At 35.6% G+C, this 15,861-nt stretch overlaps 1 protein-coding gene across 1 annotated transcript in view; it reads right to left on the bottom strand.

Annotated features, from left to right (window-relative positions):
• Positions 1–15,861, bottom strand: part of LRRC7 (leucine rich repeat containing 7) — a 597,129-nt gene that overhangs the window by 31,550 nt on the left and 549,718 nt on the right. Inside the window, exon 25 of the mRNA XM_011936894.1 lies at positions 4,210–4,302. Within this exon, the coding sequence (XP_011792284.1) occupies positions 4,210–4,302 (93 nt within the window). The remainder of the gene's footprint in view (positions 1–4,209; positions 4,303–15,861) is intronic.

The raw sequence follows: 15,861 nt of genomic DNA, 5'->3' as shown, positions 1-15,861 counted from the left end.
AGCACACCAACATGGCACAAGTATACATATGTAACAAACCTGCACGTTATGCACATGTACCCTAGAACTTAAAGTATAATAATAATAATAAAAAAGAGCCTAATACAGTGCCCAGCATGTTGTATATACTCAATAAAAGGCTATTATTTTTATTGCTTTACTATCAGATTTATTGGCTCAAAATCTTTCATCTTTCTGCACATCTTGACAATTTGACAGTGATGTTTCTTTACTGTAATAAAACAGATAATGGCTATCATATACTTCTTTGAGAGAACAGAGGCAACTAATTTTCATCCAGTGTTCTACTGCTTTCTCTTTCCAAGTATGTAAAAGCAGTTTCTGCTTGACAGTGAACACCGACATAATGAGTTCTATGGTGATTGGACTGGTGTTTTTAACTACTAAACATTGTTTTGACAATATCAACTGCAGGGCTAATTGTGCTCTACCCCTTTAACTGGAGGAGAAAATATTTGATCAAGACTACCTTGGATCTTGAAGGGCAGTTAAGTTTGCTAGATGAGATGTTGTTCTAAATGCTCAAAGTCTGGTAAAAATATTCCCTCATATTTGGCTTAATCCTGATTCCTCCATAAAGCCCCAGTTAACTTTTGGGCTGCCTTAAGTGCTTTTCTGCAATAATCTCACACTACCCCAGAACTTAGATCAGAACATCTGCCAGACCGAACAATACAGTTCCCTTTTGCCTCAGCTGCGGCTCTCAGCTTTTTGAGATGGCTGTTTCAGTCTTTCCCTGTCTGGCTATCATCATTTTGGATGCTGTCTCACATTGGTCCTTGACATTTCCCTGAAACTAATTTCCATCAACAATAATGAAGAGAACGGAACAAATGTATTAATTAACTGCAGCACAGAAAGTCCTCAGTACCTCTAAGACATTCAGACGTTCTTGGATACTTTTTTGAGCAGCAAAACATTCAAACATCCATGAGCAGTAAGGAAAGTAATATAGTGTATTTCTGAGAATATTCCTAATCAATGACTTATTTATTTGAAGAGAGTATGTATCATATTAAAGTTTAAACTTTTGCATGAGTAGACTCCTTACAAGTCTACCTCAGACTCAGGCAGTATCTGTTGAATTTAAACATCTGTTTAACTTGGCTCCTCTTACTTCCAGCTGTAAATCAGCCATTTCATGAAAAACCAATTTGTTTCTCTACATTTTCATTTTCTTACTGTTTAATAGTTTGGGGTAGGTTCAGGCACTAGGTTTTTTTTTTTTTTTTGAGACGGAGTCTGGCTCTGTCTCCCAGGCTGGAGTGCAGTGGCCGGATCTCAGCTCACTGCAAGCTCCGCCTCCCGGGTTTACACCATTCTCCTGCCTCAGCCTCCGGAGTAGCTGGGACTACAGGCGCCCGCCACCTCGCCCGGCTAGTTTTTTTGTATTTTTTAGTAGAGACGGGGTTTCACCGTGTTAGCCAGGATGGTCTCGATCTCCTGACCTCGTGATCCGCCCATCTCGGCCTCCCAAAGTGCTGGGATTACAGGCTTGAGCCACCACGCCCGGCCAAGGCACTAGGTTTTTTGTTATGCAACACTTTCAGAATAGGGCACTAGGGCTTAAAAAAACAACAACAACAACAACAACAACAAAAACCACAACTGAATTTCCAACAGATTAATCCCTTTCCTTGTGAGTGGACTAAATTCTTACGTAAATTGTCAGTCAGTGTCTTTAGATCCTCTGAACAGTTAACCAAAGTGTACCCATATGCTTGGCATGCCAACAAAACTGGTCAATAAATGAAAGGCAGTACTGAGATTCTTCTGTAGATTTGGAACTTCTAGTTGCTCCCACCTATTTTATAATAATAGAGATTTACTTTTCAGATTATGAATGATTTTAGAGTGTAATCAGCCAAAGAAAAGTGCTTTTGAGGGGAAATCTTTCAATGGAAACATTATACAATTCAAGTGCTTTATCTGTTACATTTAACCAAAAGAGCAAATTATAAGATCATAGAAATAGTTCAGTCTCACTAGAGTCATCAGAATCTTACAAATGAGAAATTAAATGAATAGCTATGAAGTGTTCATATTCATCATAGTGGAAGAATTGCAGGCAATGATTTGAAAGCCTCAGATCTAGTCTCTTTCAGTTGCAAAGAGCAGAAATGCAACAGTATTCTGACATTTTGACTATTTAACAATCTATTCATCCTTAATTTAAAAATATTTTTTACCCTGTACCTTCCAAAAATATAGTGAAAATATGTATATGCTGGTGAGAAAGAACAGAAAAATATGTCTTGAATTTCAACTATCTTAAGTATCATAAGGTTATTAACTTTTCATTGAAAGAATTTATGAGGCCGGGCGCGGTGGCTCAAGCCTGTAATCCCAGCACTTTGGGAGGCTGAGACGGGCGGATCACGAGGTCAGGAGATGGAGACCATCCTGGCTAACACAGTGAAACCCCGTCTCTACTAAAAAATACAAAAAACTAGCCGGGCAAGGTGGCGGGCGCCTGTAGTCCCAGCTACTCGGGAGGCTGAGGCAGGAGAATGGCGTGAACCCGGCAGGCGGAGCTTGCAGTGAGCTGAGATCCGGCCACAGTACTCCAGCCCGGGCGACAGAGCAAGACTCCGCCTCAAAAAAAAAAAAAAAAAAAAATTTATGAAAGAGATGTAAAATGAAAGACAAAAATAGGAGTCAAGATAAATAAGACATAATGATTTGAGGTTTTAAAAAATGCTATCATGTTTCTGATAATTTTGAACTTTTATGCTTAAGATATATTAAAATTTATTAAAATTAAGCAGTTGGTCTAAGCCATGAATATTTTAATTGTAATAAATCAATGGTATCCTCAACATCATTTCAAAATGGAAACATAGTAGTTACTTAGGAACAGATGTTTCCAACTGGCATTCCCCTAATTATAAGATTGCCTCATATACATTCCTTTTATATGAGTAGCTGCTCCAGCCTGTTGACCAAAGGAGCTCTCATCCATGGTCACTGGAGATTTTCCTCTGGTCTCTTCCTTCCTAATGTATATAATCGTGTGAACAATTCTTCCTTTTGGACCATCCTCTTCTCCTGACCTTCTCCAAAAACGAAAGGAAGAAGGGTAGGAAGCGTGTAAGGAACAAGATCACTGGGAACAAGAGGAGGAAAATGTGGTGTTAAAGGCTCTGTTTCAGGCTACAGAAAGCTCTTGAGTAACAGCATCTTGGTTTTTCAGAAGTAGGTCTCATAATCAGAAATTAATCTGTAGGTTTTTATAATTGTGATGAGTTGACAGGGTGTGGACTAGCTTGTGACTCAAAGGTAAGTACAGAGCGTATGGAGGTTTTATTGATATTTAATTTTTGTCTCTGTTCATCATCCTAAAGTTTTATTGGGTCACTTAATGCAATTTGATGAGGGCAAAAGTAGATAGCTTCAATTATCATTGAATAATTACTAATTGATTCAAAGCTGAGAGTATTAAACACTGATGGTAGCAGGGCAGGTTCTATAGCTCCAGGTAAACATTTAAAAAATAAAAAATCAGATGGTTCACATCAGCGTCAGGCAGGTCACATGTGAGCAAGGGCAACATCTTGAATGTCCAGGAAATGGCTGAGGTTAGAGTTGGCGTGCCTTAATTCCACAGTTTGACAAGCAGGGGTAAGTATGAGAGGAGGACCTAATTCTTCTGCTAATGCTAACTGATTTTCTCATAGAAAATTTGTTTTCTGTGGTTTCTCAATTCTACAGCTCTATTAGCAAAATTCTTTATATGCTTGATGAATTGAAGAGATGGTAGTCAGCTTGCCTTTGCATTGAATTACTATGTAATCATTCCGCTATTGTGAGAAAACAGTTTCCTAAATAAGTGACTTACAAGTTAACCTTCGGAAACAACTTGTAAGAAATTGCCTATATACCTTTCTTTACAAATATAGACAACTGTGAAGCCAAAAATAAAAACAAAACACAAAGCCTTCCTACAAAAATACAAAAATACTCTGCCTTTTAAATAGAATGTTTAGAGACTTTTCCCTTTATTCTTAGTATGTGTCAAGTGCTGCAGTAAATTCTTTTATCCCTGTGCTGAAAAAATTTCTAATTGGCTTCAGAGTTAGCTAGCTCATGAAAACACAGCAAAAACCCTTGAATTTTTTTGTAACCTTTGTTACTGTAGTAGATAGTATTTTTCTAATTAAAATTGTCAACAAAATACTCATTTCTTACCTTGTCAGAAGGTTTGAATGGATTTCCTTGTCCACTAATTCCACCACTGATACTAAATCCAAGGCCAGGATTCTTTTCTATTCTCACACAAAACTGTGTAAAAAAGATATAAAAAGGTAAGTAAATAGCTATCAAAACTAAATATTTTCAAAAACTGTATTTCAGTAGAAAATATTCACATTTCACTTGATTTCTTAGGGTTAGCCTATATTGACTTGATACACAAAAGACAATATAAACTTTGACAAAAGATTTAATGCTTCTATATGCATCAGTTATGATGAAAACTAGCTTGAAATTACCTGGGCAGGAATATATTAGCAAGTACTTATTTGTTACCACGTACAGGACTAAATTTTGATTAGTCATTTTTAAAAATTAAAAGTCTTATAAACACTTAAAATACTATGCATTATCTTAGCTATAGACCATAAATGCACATGTATTCAGGTTGATTAGAAAGGACTCTCTGAATAAGTGAAACAAAATTTTAAAATGTGGAGTGAGAGAAAATACTGCTATTTAAATAAATTGTGCCTGCTTTGTAGTGGAGTAGAACAATTCATCTCCTTGTTAGATAATTCTTTGTTTAGGAATATTAGATCTTTTAGTTTGAGAAAGTAGCTACAACTTGTGTGAGGGTGAAAAAATGGAAAAATGAAATGCTCAGTGGAGAGCTTCAAGTCTAGCAGCAGCTCCTGGAGTAGGAGTTAGGAACCTTAGAAGAAAGAGAACAGTGTGATGAGGTCTAGTTAAAGAAAGAAGTCAACAATTATGAGACATTGCTAGGGAAAGAGAATGGCCAATACACAACACAAGGGCAAACATTCTAATGTTCTGTGTTATATTCCCTCCCCAACATCACAAATCATCAATAAAAGTCTATTAAACATGAAAGTCTTTTGCTTTATAGTAGTATGGGGGAATGACAGCATTAGGAGTAGGGTCTGCCTTGGGATAAGGCTGTAGTAAAAATGATAGCAATAACGGAAGTTAATAAAAAGAGTGTAGATTAAGAACTCAGCAGAAATGACATCAGTGCCAGGGATGACCTAGAGAAACTCTAACAAACCTAAGAATTCCTGGAGACCCTGAGCAGGAGATCTGTGTGTGGGCTATGGTAAAAATGTTAGTTCTCCAGGTAAAGTGGGACAGAGTGATCCCAGACAATTGAAAGATTTTGGACCAAGAGGCAGTATACATTGGTTACATAAAGAAAAAACACTTTGTAACTTTATTATGTATTATTTATTTATTTATTTTAGTGACAAGGTCTTACTCTGTCACCCAGGCTGTAGTGCAGTGTTGCAGTCAGTTCACTGCAGCCTTGAACTCCTGGGCTCAAAGGATCCTCTTGCCTCAGCCTCCCAACTAGCTGACCCTTACAGGTGTACGCCACCATGCCTGAATAATTTTAGTTTGCTTCTTTTTCTAGAAACAGAGTCTTGCTGTGTTGCCCAGGCTAGTCTTGAACTCCTGTCCTCAAGTGATTCTCCCACCTTGGCCTCCCAAAGCACTGGGATCACAGGTGTGAGCCACTGTGCCCAGCTCTTTTGCAACTTTTAAGTACAGAGTAAGTATTAGGTGAACCAAGTGTTACCAAAGGTTAGCAGGCAAAAGATTAATAAAGAGTTAAGAAAAAAAATAAGATGACATACTTTGGCATATATTTTGTATTTACGTAACTACATACTGGAAAAGTTCTTAAACGTGATTGTAAACATTTGCTTCTTAAGTAGCACATTTTTACCCCCAGCATTCTTGCTTAGCCTATTAATTTGCTTATGGCAAATGTAAATGTCCAGAACACTCTTTACATTTTGATTGCGAAGCTATCTTCAATCCCTACCTCTTAGTTCAAGGCAAACTGAGTCCTATTTCTGACTTAATTAGCACATACTGTCACTGGAACCTGGATCAATTAGCTTTGTCTGTTTAATAATCCTATATTTAATTCACTGTCATATTTCATAATAGTAAATATAATGTTTAACTATTAGATAGTTCACTTGCAATACAAGATGAAAAACTTGGATGAAAACCTATGTACTAATGTGATCTTTATGTAGTCATTAATGAATAGTTTCTAAATTATGAGTAAAACTATAAGTACTGTCCCTTATTTTAAAGATGTTTAATTATAACTTTTCCTTCAATTCAGCTAGATTTGTTAAAACTAGTTATCATAGGTACTAGAATTTACAGTTTATAATACTTTGTATTTTTATATTGATCATAGTTTATGAATAGTTTATAAATATAAACTTACAATAGTCTGATGTAGCTGAAAGAAATATTTTAGCTTTATTCAGTATGCTAGTTGATCTCTTTGTTATTATTTATTAATTAGAAAATGAGAAGAAAGCAACCAATATGATGAAATCATTTTTCTTTTGTGTTTTTCCACGTTTTTATGCATTTCCAATTACATTATTTAAAACTGAGGTTGTATCTTTCTAGTATGAATATTTCATATTGCCACAACATAATATGTAGAAGGTATATGCACTTCTGGCTTTCTTCAGGCCACTATAAAACTCAAAGGAAACAAATATAACAGGTTTAATTTACAAAGTAAATTGCTGAGAGTAGTTTCCAGTTGTTCTCTTTCAAGGTAGTGACTATATCTATTTTATATTATTGTAAATCTTGAAGGCACTAAAAATCTAAGAGAGACAAATTTCACATGTGCCAACTGTATGAAGAACTGCCTTAATATATTTTTTAATAATAGAAATAATAAAGATGACAGTGGAGTTTTATAAATGTGACAAACATAAGTTCTGATCTGAAGCTAGACTGCTCTTGGGCATGCTAAGATATGGCTAATACGTTGTATTGTGACTAGTGGGTCTCATAAAACATGTCAGAGAGAGGATTCCTCTCACATATAAGCAGTTGCACCTGCCTGCTAAGGCCCAAAGAAGCCATAAAACGTAAGAGGACAGAATACCTTACATCCAAGAAACAGTCTGAAACTAAAGATGATCAGCAAAGAGGAAATGCAGTGCTCTAGTAAAAGATTAGGTCTAGGAAGCTAATAAATAGCTTATTTAATGAGAACCAGTATTTTAATTTTCTTTTTATTTATTTTTTATTTTTTGAGATAGGGTCTTGCTGTTTCTCAGGTTGGAGTGCAGTGGCATAATTTTGGCTCAGTGCAGCCTCTGCCTCCCACCTTCAAGTGATCCTCACATCTCAATCTTTGGAGCAGCTGGGACTACAGTCACGTGTCACCATGCTCTGCTAATTTTAAAATTTTCTTTGTAGAGATGAGGTCTTGAACTCCTGTGCTCAAGTAATTCTCCCACCTCAGCCTTCCAAAGCGCTTGGATTATAGTTGTGAGCCACCATGCCAGCCTCAGTTTTCTTTTAAGAGACTGGTTTTAAGGAATGAATGTTTTGGCTGAAAACACATGCAGTAGTAGTGCAATCAATGGTCTTTCAGAGTCTGCTTCTGTAATTCTGCTTTACTTGACACTTCCAGTCTGTGTTAATCTTACTCTAATTACAATACTGGGTCTTATTTTGGAAGGGTTTTTTTGATAAAATGGATTGTTACAGAAATTAGCTTGGCATGGTGGTGCACACCTGTAGTCCTAGATACTCAGGAGGCTGAGGCAGGAGGATCACTTGAGACCAGGGGTTTGATGCTGCTGTGAGCTATGATTGTGCCACTGCATTCCAGCCTGGGTGAGCCCTCTCACTAAAATAAATAAGTTAATAAATAAATAAATAAGTAAATAAATAAATAAAGAATAAAGGCTAAAATTCTCCCTGCCTTTCTCAATAAAAAGGATATGATGACTCCTTGTTAAAATACATAGAGTTTTAGAAAGAAAGAATGTCAGTTATTCAAAGAGTGCCTCAATTGTCAATGACTTTGAAATAAACTACTCTGGAAAACTGTCGTAGCTTTGACAATAAAAACTGTTGCAGAAATAATGATTTATGACTTTATTCCACAAATATTTATTGATTCCCTACTAAGTACCAGGCAGGTAAAAACATCCTTGACCTCAAAGGACTTACATTCTAATGAGGAAGATAGGTAGCAAACATAAACAACAAATACGTAATTTCAGATAGTGGGATGAGCTGTGGAAAACAGCAGGAAAGGTAGTAGAGAGTAAGTGAAACGGAGTCAGGAGTTGTTCTACTTGTTTATTTATTTTAAGCTTATTCTTGCCTCAGGAAAGAGCTATTTTCGATAGAGTAGGTAAGAAAGCCCTCTCTGAGTATGTCACATTTGAGCAGAAATGTGAATGATGTCAAAGATCAAACAATGAACAATAAGAAAAATGAAACACTATCCCAAGCAAAGGGGATAGCAATTGTAAATGCCCTGAAGATGGATAGGTCTTTACAAAGTCAAGAAACAACAAGATGACATAAGGATGAACATATAGATCAATTTAATAGAATAAGAGTCCAGAAATAAATCCTAACCTTTATAGTCAGATGATTTTGACAAAGGGTTCAAGGTAATTCACTGGGAAAAAGAAGAGTCTTTCAACAAATGGTGCTGGGACAAGATACCCACGTGCAGAAGAATAAATCTGTACTCATATCTCACACCATACATAAAAGTTACGTAAAGTAGACCAGAGGCTGAAACATAAGACCTAGATTATAAAACTCTTTGATGAAAATACAAAAGGAGTAAAGTTCATCACCTTAGATTAGGCAATGATTCTTAAATATGAAACCAAAGACGATATAAGAGATTGATATGTTGGACTTCATAAAAACTAAAAACTTTTGTGCTTCAAAGAAGACAATCAAAAAGTGAAAAGAAAACCCACAGAATGAGAGAAAATATTTGCAAATGATTTATCTGATTAGGTTGTATATCCAGAATATATAGATAACTTTTACAATCCAATAATAAAAAGACATCCAAATGTAAAAATAGGCAAAATATTTTTAAAGAAATTTCTCCAAAGAAGATATATAAACATTCAAAAAGTATATGAAAATATACCCAGTATCATTAGTGATTAGAGACATGTAAATTAAAATGACAACGAGATACTAATGAACAGGATGGCTATAATACAAAAGACAAACAATAATAAGTATTGGTAAGGATGTGGAAAAAGTGGAACCCACATTAATTGCTGTTCAGAATTAATATGTTGTAACTACTTTTAGAAAAGAATTTGGCAGTTCCTCAAAATGCTAAATATAATTACCATATGACTCAGCAATTTCACCGCTATGTATCTACCCAAGAAAAACGAAAACATATATCTCCACACAAATTTGTACATTAATGTTCAGAGCAGCATTATTCTTAATAGCCAAAAAGCAGAAACGACCCAAATGTTCATCAACCATCAACTGATAAATGCATAAGCAAAATGTGATATATCCATACAACAGAGTATCATTTAGCAATGACAAACAACGAAATACTGATACATGCTACATTCAGTTCCTTATGCTAAGTGAAAGGAGCAAATCACAAAAATACATGTATTGTATGATCCCATTCATATTAATTGTACAGAATAGGCAAATATATAGAGACAGAAAGTAGATGAGTGGTTGTCTAGGGCGGGAGGGAGTATGGAAAGTGACTGCTCAAGGAGGCAAAGTTTCTTTTTGAATGATGAAAATGTTGTAAAGTTAGATTACAGTGATAGTTACACAACTGTACAAATGTAATGATAATGATAAATTATACACTTTAAGCAGGTGAACTTTATTGTATATAAATTATATCAATAAAGCCATTAAAAAACAAGGTCATCATGACAGAGCTAAGGAAAGAATAGAAGGAGAGGAAGGTGGGGCCAGATCTGCAGGGACACTATGCCATAGTAAGTATTTACAATTTATTCAGAAATTTTGAAAGCCACTAGAGCGTTTTAAGAGGAAGAATGGTGTAATATAATTTATGTTTTTTAAAAAGGATCACTTTAGTAGTGGATAATAGACAAAAGGGAGGTAAACTGGAAGAAGAGAAAGCAATATGGAGCATTTGAAGTAGTCAGGAGTGAGGTTACGGCCAACTAAGATGGTAGCTGTGCGGGTGGTGAGAAGTGGTAGGTTCAAGGCATATCTTGATAAAATTGCTGTGGATTGAGTGTAGGCTGTGAGGAAGGGGAATCAAGGATGTTTGGTCATATCAAAAGGGTGATAGGCCATTAACTGAAATGGGGAAGTCTAGGAGGGAAGTAGGTTTGGTAGAGTTAGCAGCAGGAAGTGGTTTTTTAAAACCATGCTAAGTTTAAGAAACTCATCAGACATCCAGGATGAGATGTCAACAAGTAGCTAATTGCATATAAACATCTGGAGTAAAGGAGAGAGAACAAGGCTGGGGATACAAATTTTGGAGTCACTCAGGCTAGAACTGAATTCAGGGAAGAGTATGGATAGACAAGAGTCAAGTCCCAAGCACTGGATCACTCCAACATTTAGAGGTCAAGGACAGAAGAGGAATCGACAAAGAAACCAGGGAATAATGGCTGGTGTAGTAAGAGGAAAATCAATAGAATTACGGCAGCCAAGTGAAGAAAATGTTTCAAGAAAAAGGTCAAACCACATGGCTGAGAGGTCAAATGAGATGAGGATGAAGATTTGACTGTAAGACTTGACAGAAGCAGAAAGAATGCTTCATGGTATGTAAATTAAGCTTGAAATTAAAGTTACTGCTACTTTTAGCACCTTGTTTTATGGGTTATTATATAACAGCAGTTTTATGATAAAGAGTGCTATGCAGTAATAAGCTATTATAACTTTTCATTTTGACTTACATTATGTGCATTACTTAGCCAAACAAAATACACATAAAACTTCTCTGCATTTTCCAAAATTTCTAATAAGCCCATGAAATAGGCTCAAAAAGGAAACAGTGATTATAAAAATGTATACATGTTAATATTCAAGGATAATTAATATTTTTTGAAATACAAATTCTTCTATTTTCAAATCTTTTTCTGTTGTGAATGAAAGATTCAAATCCAGCTGAAATTCCTAGTTAAATCTTTCAAAAAGATGTACTGGTCAGCTGGGTGCGATGGCTCACGCCGATAATCCCAGCACTTTGGGAGGCTGGCATGGGTGGATCACTTGAGCCCAGGAGTTCAAGACCAGCCTGGCCAACATGGCGAAACTCCATCTCTACTAAAAATACCAAAATTAGCTGGGTGTGGTGGAGCATGCTGTAATCCCAGCTACTCAGGAGGCTGAGGCAGGAGAATTGCTTGAATCCAGGAGGTGGAGGCTGTGGTGAAATTGCCTTACTGCACACCAGCCTGGGTAACAGAGGCACTGTCTCAAAAAAAAAAAAGAAGATGTACTGGTATCAAGATTGACTAATAAAATTCCCTGATGTAGCATTTTCTAGATCTTTCAGAAAAAATTAGCTGATTCTGTATGTATCTAGGAAACAGAAACTCAAATGCATTTTTAGTCTGGAAATAAATTTTAAAGATTAGACATTTCATTTCCTTCATTTTGGACTTAAGGAAACCAATAAGATAATATGTATTTAGTGCAACATTGAAATAAATCTTTTTATTCCCACTGCAATGTTTACTGCATTCTACCATGTGACTGCACACAACTTATAAAGTCGATTGACAGACTTTCTGATGTTGAGTTACACATTCTCTGTTTCAAACTATGAATTACGAATTCAGAGCGGAAGCATTATTTTGATGACTGGAGAATAAAATTCTATGGGGGAAATATTCACAAATAGCAATTCTTTAACTGGCACAGGATAAGGTATAGGATGTCCCTGAAATAATTTGAGTGAATAACATAGATTAAAACCACATTAACACCTATTTTACCTTTGTTGAACTATTCCCTTTTAATTAAAAAATTTATAATTTAAATAAAACAAATCTCTCCAAATGTTTCTTCTTACATCACTCAGCAGAATGTAGTTTTCTTCATCTGCACACAATAAATGAAGTCCTCACCTGGAACTCTTGAGTGCTCTTTGGGCAGCTGACCACAGCATCTAATCTAAAGAAATGTCTGAGATCCTGTCTCTCAGCTAACTGTTTTATGTATTCCACATAATATTAAGTATCAAAATGATTTCTTCCAGGATAGACTACAGCATCTCCTTGTGAGTACGTTTTGGAACTTTTTTCCCTTAAATATGATGGATGCATATGATTTTTTATAACTTTCTGAGGCTGATTCTAATGTTAGCTTACAAGTTCTCTTTCAGGCATAAACTTTAGTTCACATGTATACTTGCAGGCACTGGCAGGAGACAGCCATGGAGCTCCTGCTATCCTGATGTGTTAGGCTGGTTGGGCTCCTGCCATTCTGATACGTTAGGGAGGTCCTCTTGTCCAGGGCAGACATGGAATGAAGGGTGTATTTTTCCATCGTTTCACTCTTCCAATGTGAATTTACTCTTGACTTGTGTGCTTGGCTATAGTGCAGCAGGCTGCAGCATGTAATGTGGTAGACTCATGGGACTCGGTTCTAATCCCAGCCCAGCTTCTAAATTGTGTGACCACAGGCAAGACATTAACTTCTCTTAGTCTTAGTTTTGTAGTCTATAAAATGGAAACTGCTCTACCTATATCACATCATTATCAATTAAATCAGTGAATATATAAAAGGGCTTTGAAAGGTTTGAAGCATCATGCTGATGTTTGTCCTTATTTCCGCTTTGGCATCTATATTATCTACTTATTTAAATATATTCTGTCTTGTATTACACGTTTGCAAAAGGGAAAAACAAAGCTGATGTTAGTTTCTTTTAAAAATATCCAACAGCTTATGGGCGACTTATGTATGCTTTTAAATAGTGATATTGTAATATATTATTCAGTCGATAAATTGTTGAGCTACAGAATATCTAAAGCAGTGCTCCTCAACCTTGGCTACACAATAGAATCACCTTGGGGAATTTTCAAAAGTCACACTGCCCAGGTCACATGCAGACTACTAAAATCAGTGTATCTGGGGATGAGAGCAAGACATCAGGATTTTTTAAAGCCCCTCAACAGATTCTGCAGCTGTGGTTAAGAATAACTTATATAAAGCATTACCATACTGTGAAGGGGAGGATAAGGTGGATGGGATCTTTAAGCTTCTTCAGTTCCGCTGGGACATAAAGGAAAGATCTAATAGGATGAATATTCTGATGAAGAGTTTTCCATGTGGAATAGAAGTCAAACCTTCACTTTCTGGCTGTTTTATTCAGTTCACTACTTAATACAACTCTGACTCTTACCCTCTATTATGTTTGTAAGTAATCTAAATGGTTTATGCATTAAAATCTCCTTTTCAAGTAAAATCCCTTGATAATGAACTTCAGGTGACATGCATATGGTTTTTGCTGCAGATATCATTTGAAGTCAGATTTATAGTTTACAGAAATTAACACATTGAATCTGGGTAACATTTTATAGTTGGAACATAACTTCCATATATTTAATTTAAACCTAGAGTTGAGAACAGACTTGATACTTGTTATTTCTGAAAAATAAACATGAAAATAAGTGCATTAAACTAGAAGTTTAGGTTTCTAGAGTTCTTGAATATTTTGTCCATTTTATTGTGATGGCTGGTTTGAAAGTTTAGATGGTTTTATCACTGAAGGGGAGCCTCAAAGCGTACTAAATGCTTCTTTATGGCTAAACAAAGTTCAATACTCCGCTTACATAACAAATGACACTCATTCTAATTCTTTCAATGTCGTCAGTTTTGGCATTGATCATATATGCTCATTTCCACATGGAACTTATTTTAATCAGGTTAAAAATACACTAGTTCTTTGGGTGACACTAAGGGATATAGAAGTATGTTTTCATTAATAATAAAATTTCCACTTGTTTAGTAGCTTTTTCTTTTCTAAGCAATTGGAATTATTCATGAGTTCACTTGAACACTCCATAAGGCAGTTCTCTAATTCTGAGTTATAATTCAGGCAGCTTTAATTAATATCATTTGACAGAGAGGGCACTGAGATCATGTGGTGAATTTTACAGTAAGATTAGGACACAGGACTCAGATTCGGGTCAGAAAAAACCTGACTTAAAATTCCAGCTGACCAATTACACTTTCCACAAATTATTTTCTCTCTGCCTTGGTTTCCTCACTTGTAAAAAGAAAATAAGATTATTATGAGGATTAAATAAAATAGTATATATAAGCAGACCCAGTTATATAATTAGTTGGACCTGACGCAAAATGAAAATGTGGGCTCCTTGATCAAAAATTATTAAGAATTACAAGATGGTGACAGCAGGGCATTAATCCAAACATGGGGCCCTTTTAAGTGCAGGACCTTATGCAGCTGTACAGGTCACAAGCCTCTGCTGCCATACCTGTGCGTGAGAAATAAGAGTGTAAAACACATAGCAGGTGCTTAATATATGGTAACTGCTGTCCCTTTCTTTGCTATTTTCATTCAGATTTCCTTTCCCTGAATCAAAAAAAGTGTATTCACTGTAATCAGATTTTGTTTTACCTGTAGCATTTCAATAAGTGACTAGTGTTTAACTAAAGTTTCCAAGGTTTACTTTAACAGAAATTATTGTGTTTTATTATACTGAGTAGACTTTCTTTGCACCACATTTATTGTGTCTTCTTGCTCTTAAAAATGTTGAATAATTTAGGTTTTTCCATATTGTACCTGACCAAATTTACCATTGTTGTTAGATAATTTAAATTGAACTTTGCTTTTCTCTTTATGGCTCTTTTATAGCACCACTAGAAATGTCTTATTAAAATAGAATGTTTTGATTTATATGCCCCAAATGTACATTAGAAATTTTACGTTACATCACTGCTCTTTACACTTAAATCACTACTCTATAATTTTCATGTGAAGCTCCATAAAGTCTTTACATGTTTTAAATGTTTTTCTCCATTTTTTCCTTGTTAAATTTGGAATAAAAGTCTTCTTTTAAAACACACAGCCACATATACTTACTAAAAAGGTCTGAATTTTCAAAAGAAATATAACTTAGGAAAGTAAAAAACACATGAAATAGTTTCATTATGAGAGTGAAATATATAATCTTCCAGCCTCTTTTAATGTTTTTTGGTTTGTCTTTCTATCTTTAGATGAAGGAGGTTGGGACTGATAATCATTAAGTTTCTTCAAATATTTGAATTCTTAAAATATTCTATTTCTTCTGTTTTCTGTTTCTATACCCTTAGTGCCAAGCTTACAGAGTGTGTGTGTGTGTGTGTGTGTGTGTGTGTGTGTGTAGAAGTTTATTATTTGACTCTCACAAATTCTTTTTGAATGTTGTTAGTGGGTAGCAATGCTCTCATTTTATCAGGAGAGAAACTGACTCTCAGGAAGAGTTAATAACTTGGCCAAGGACAAGTGGACAAGTGGTTAATAAACGTAAACATGAAACTAGAACTCCAAATTCTGAGACCTAGTCCTAGTATCTCTTTCTTGAACACTAAGCTAAATGAAGAAGTGGAGAGGTTAGAGAAAGAAAAAGAGATGAAAGAAATCAGGGTAGTAGTCAGTAGTGTGCTGGAAAATATTTAATAAACAACTGGTTGGGGTTGGGGGAGTGCCCTAATTCGCAGTGTTTGCTGATGTTCCTGGTATAATTTTTCCCACAACTTCAACCTATTAATATGATGTCACTGAAGGTGTGATTGGGAAGAGGAGCACATGGCAATGTGCCAATATGAGCTGGCCAA

The sequence above is a fragment of the Colobus angolensis genome, unplaced genomic scaffold (assembly GCF_000951035.1).
Source record: "Colobus angolensis palliatus isolate OR3802 unplaced genomic scaffold, Cang.pa_1.0 Scaffold158, whole genome shotgun sequence".
NCBI classification, from domain to species: Eukaryota; Metazoa; Chordata; class Mammalia; order Primates; family Cercopithecidae; genus Colobus; species Colobus angolensis.
Note: the sequence above shows the minus strand (reverse complement) of the source record. Positions and strands in the feature narration are given on the sequence as shown.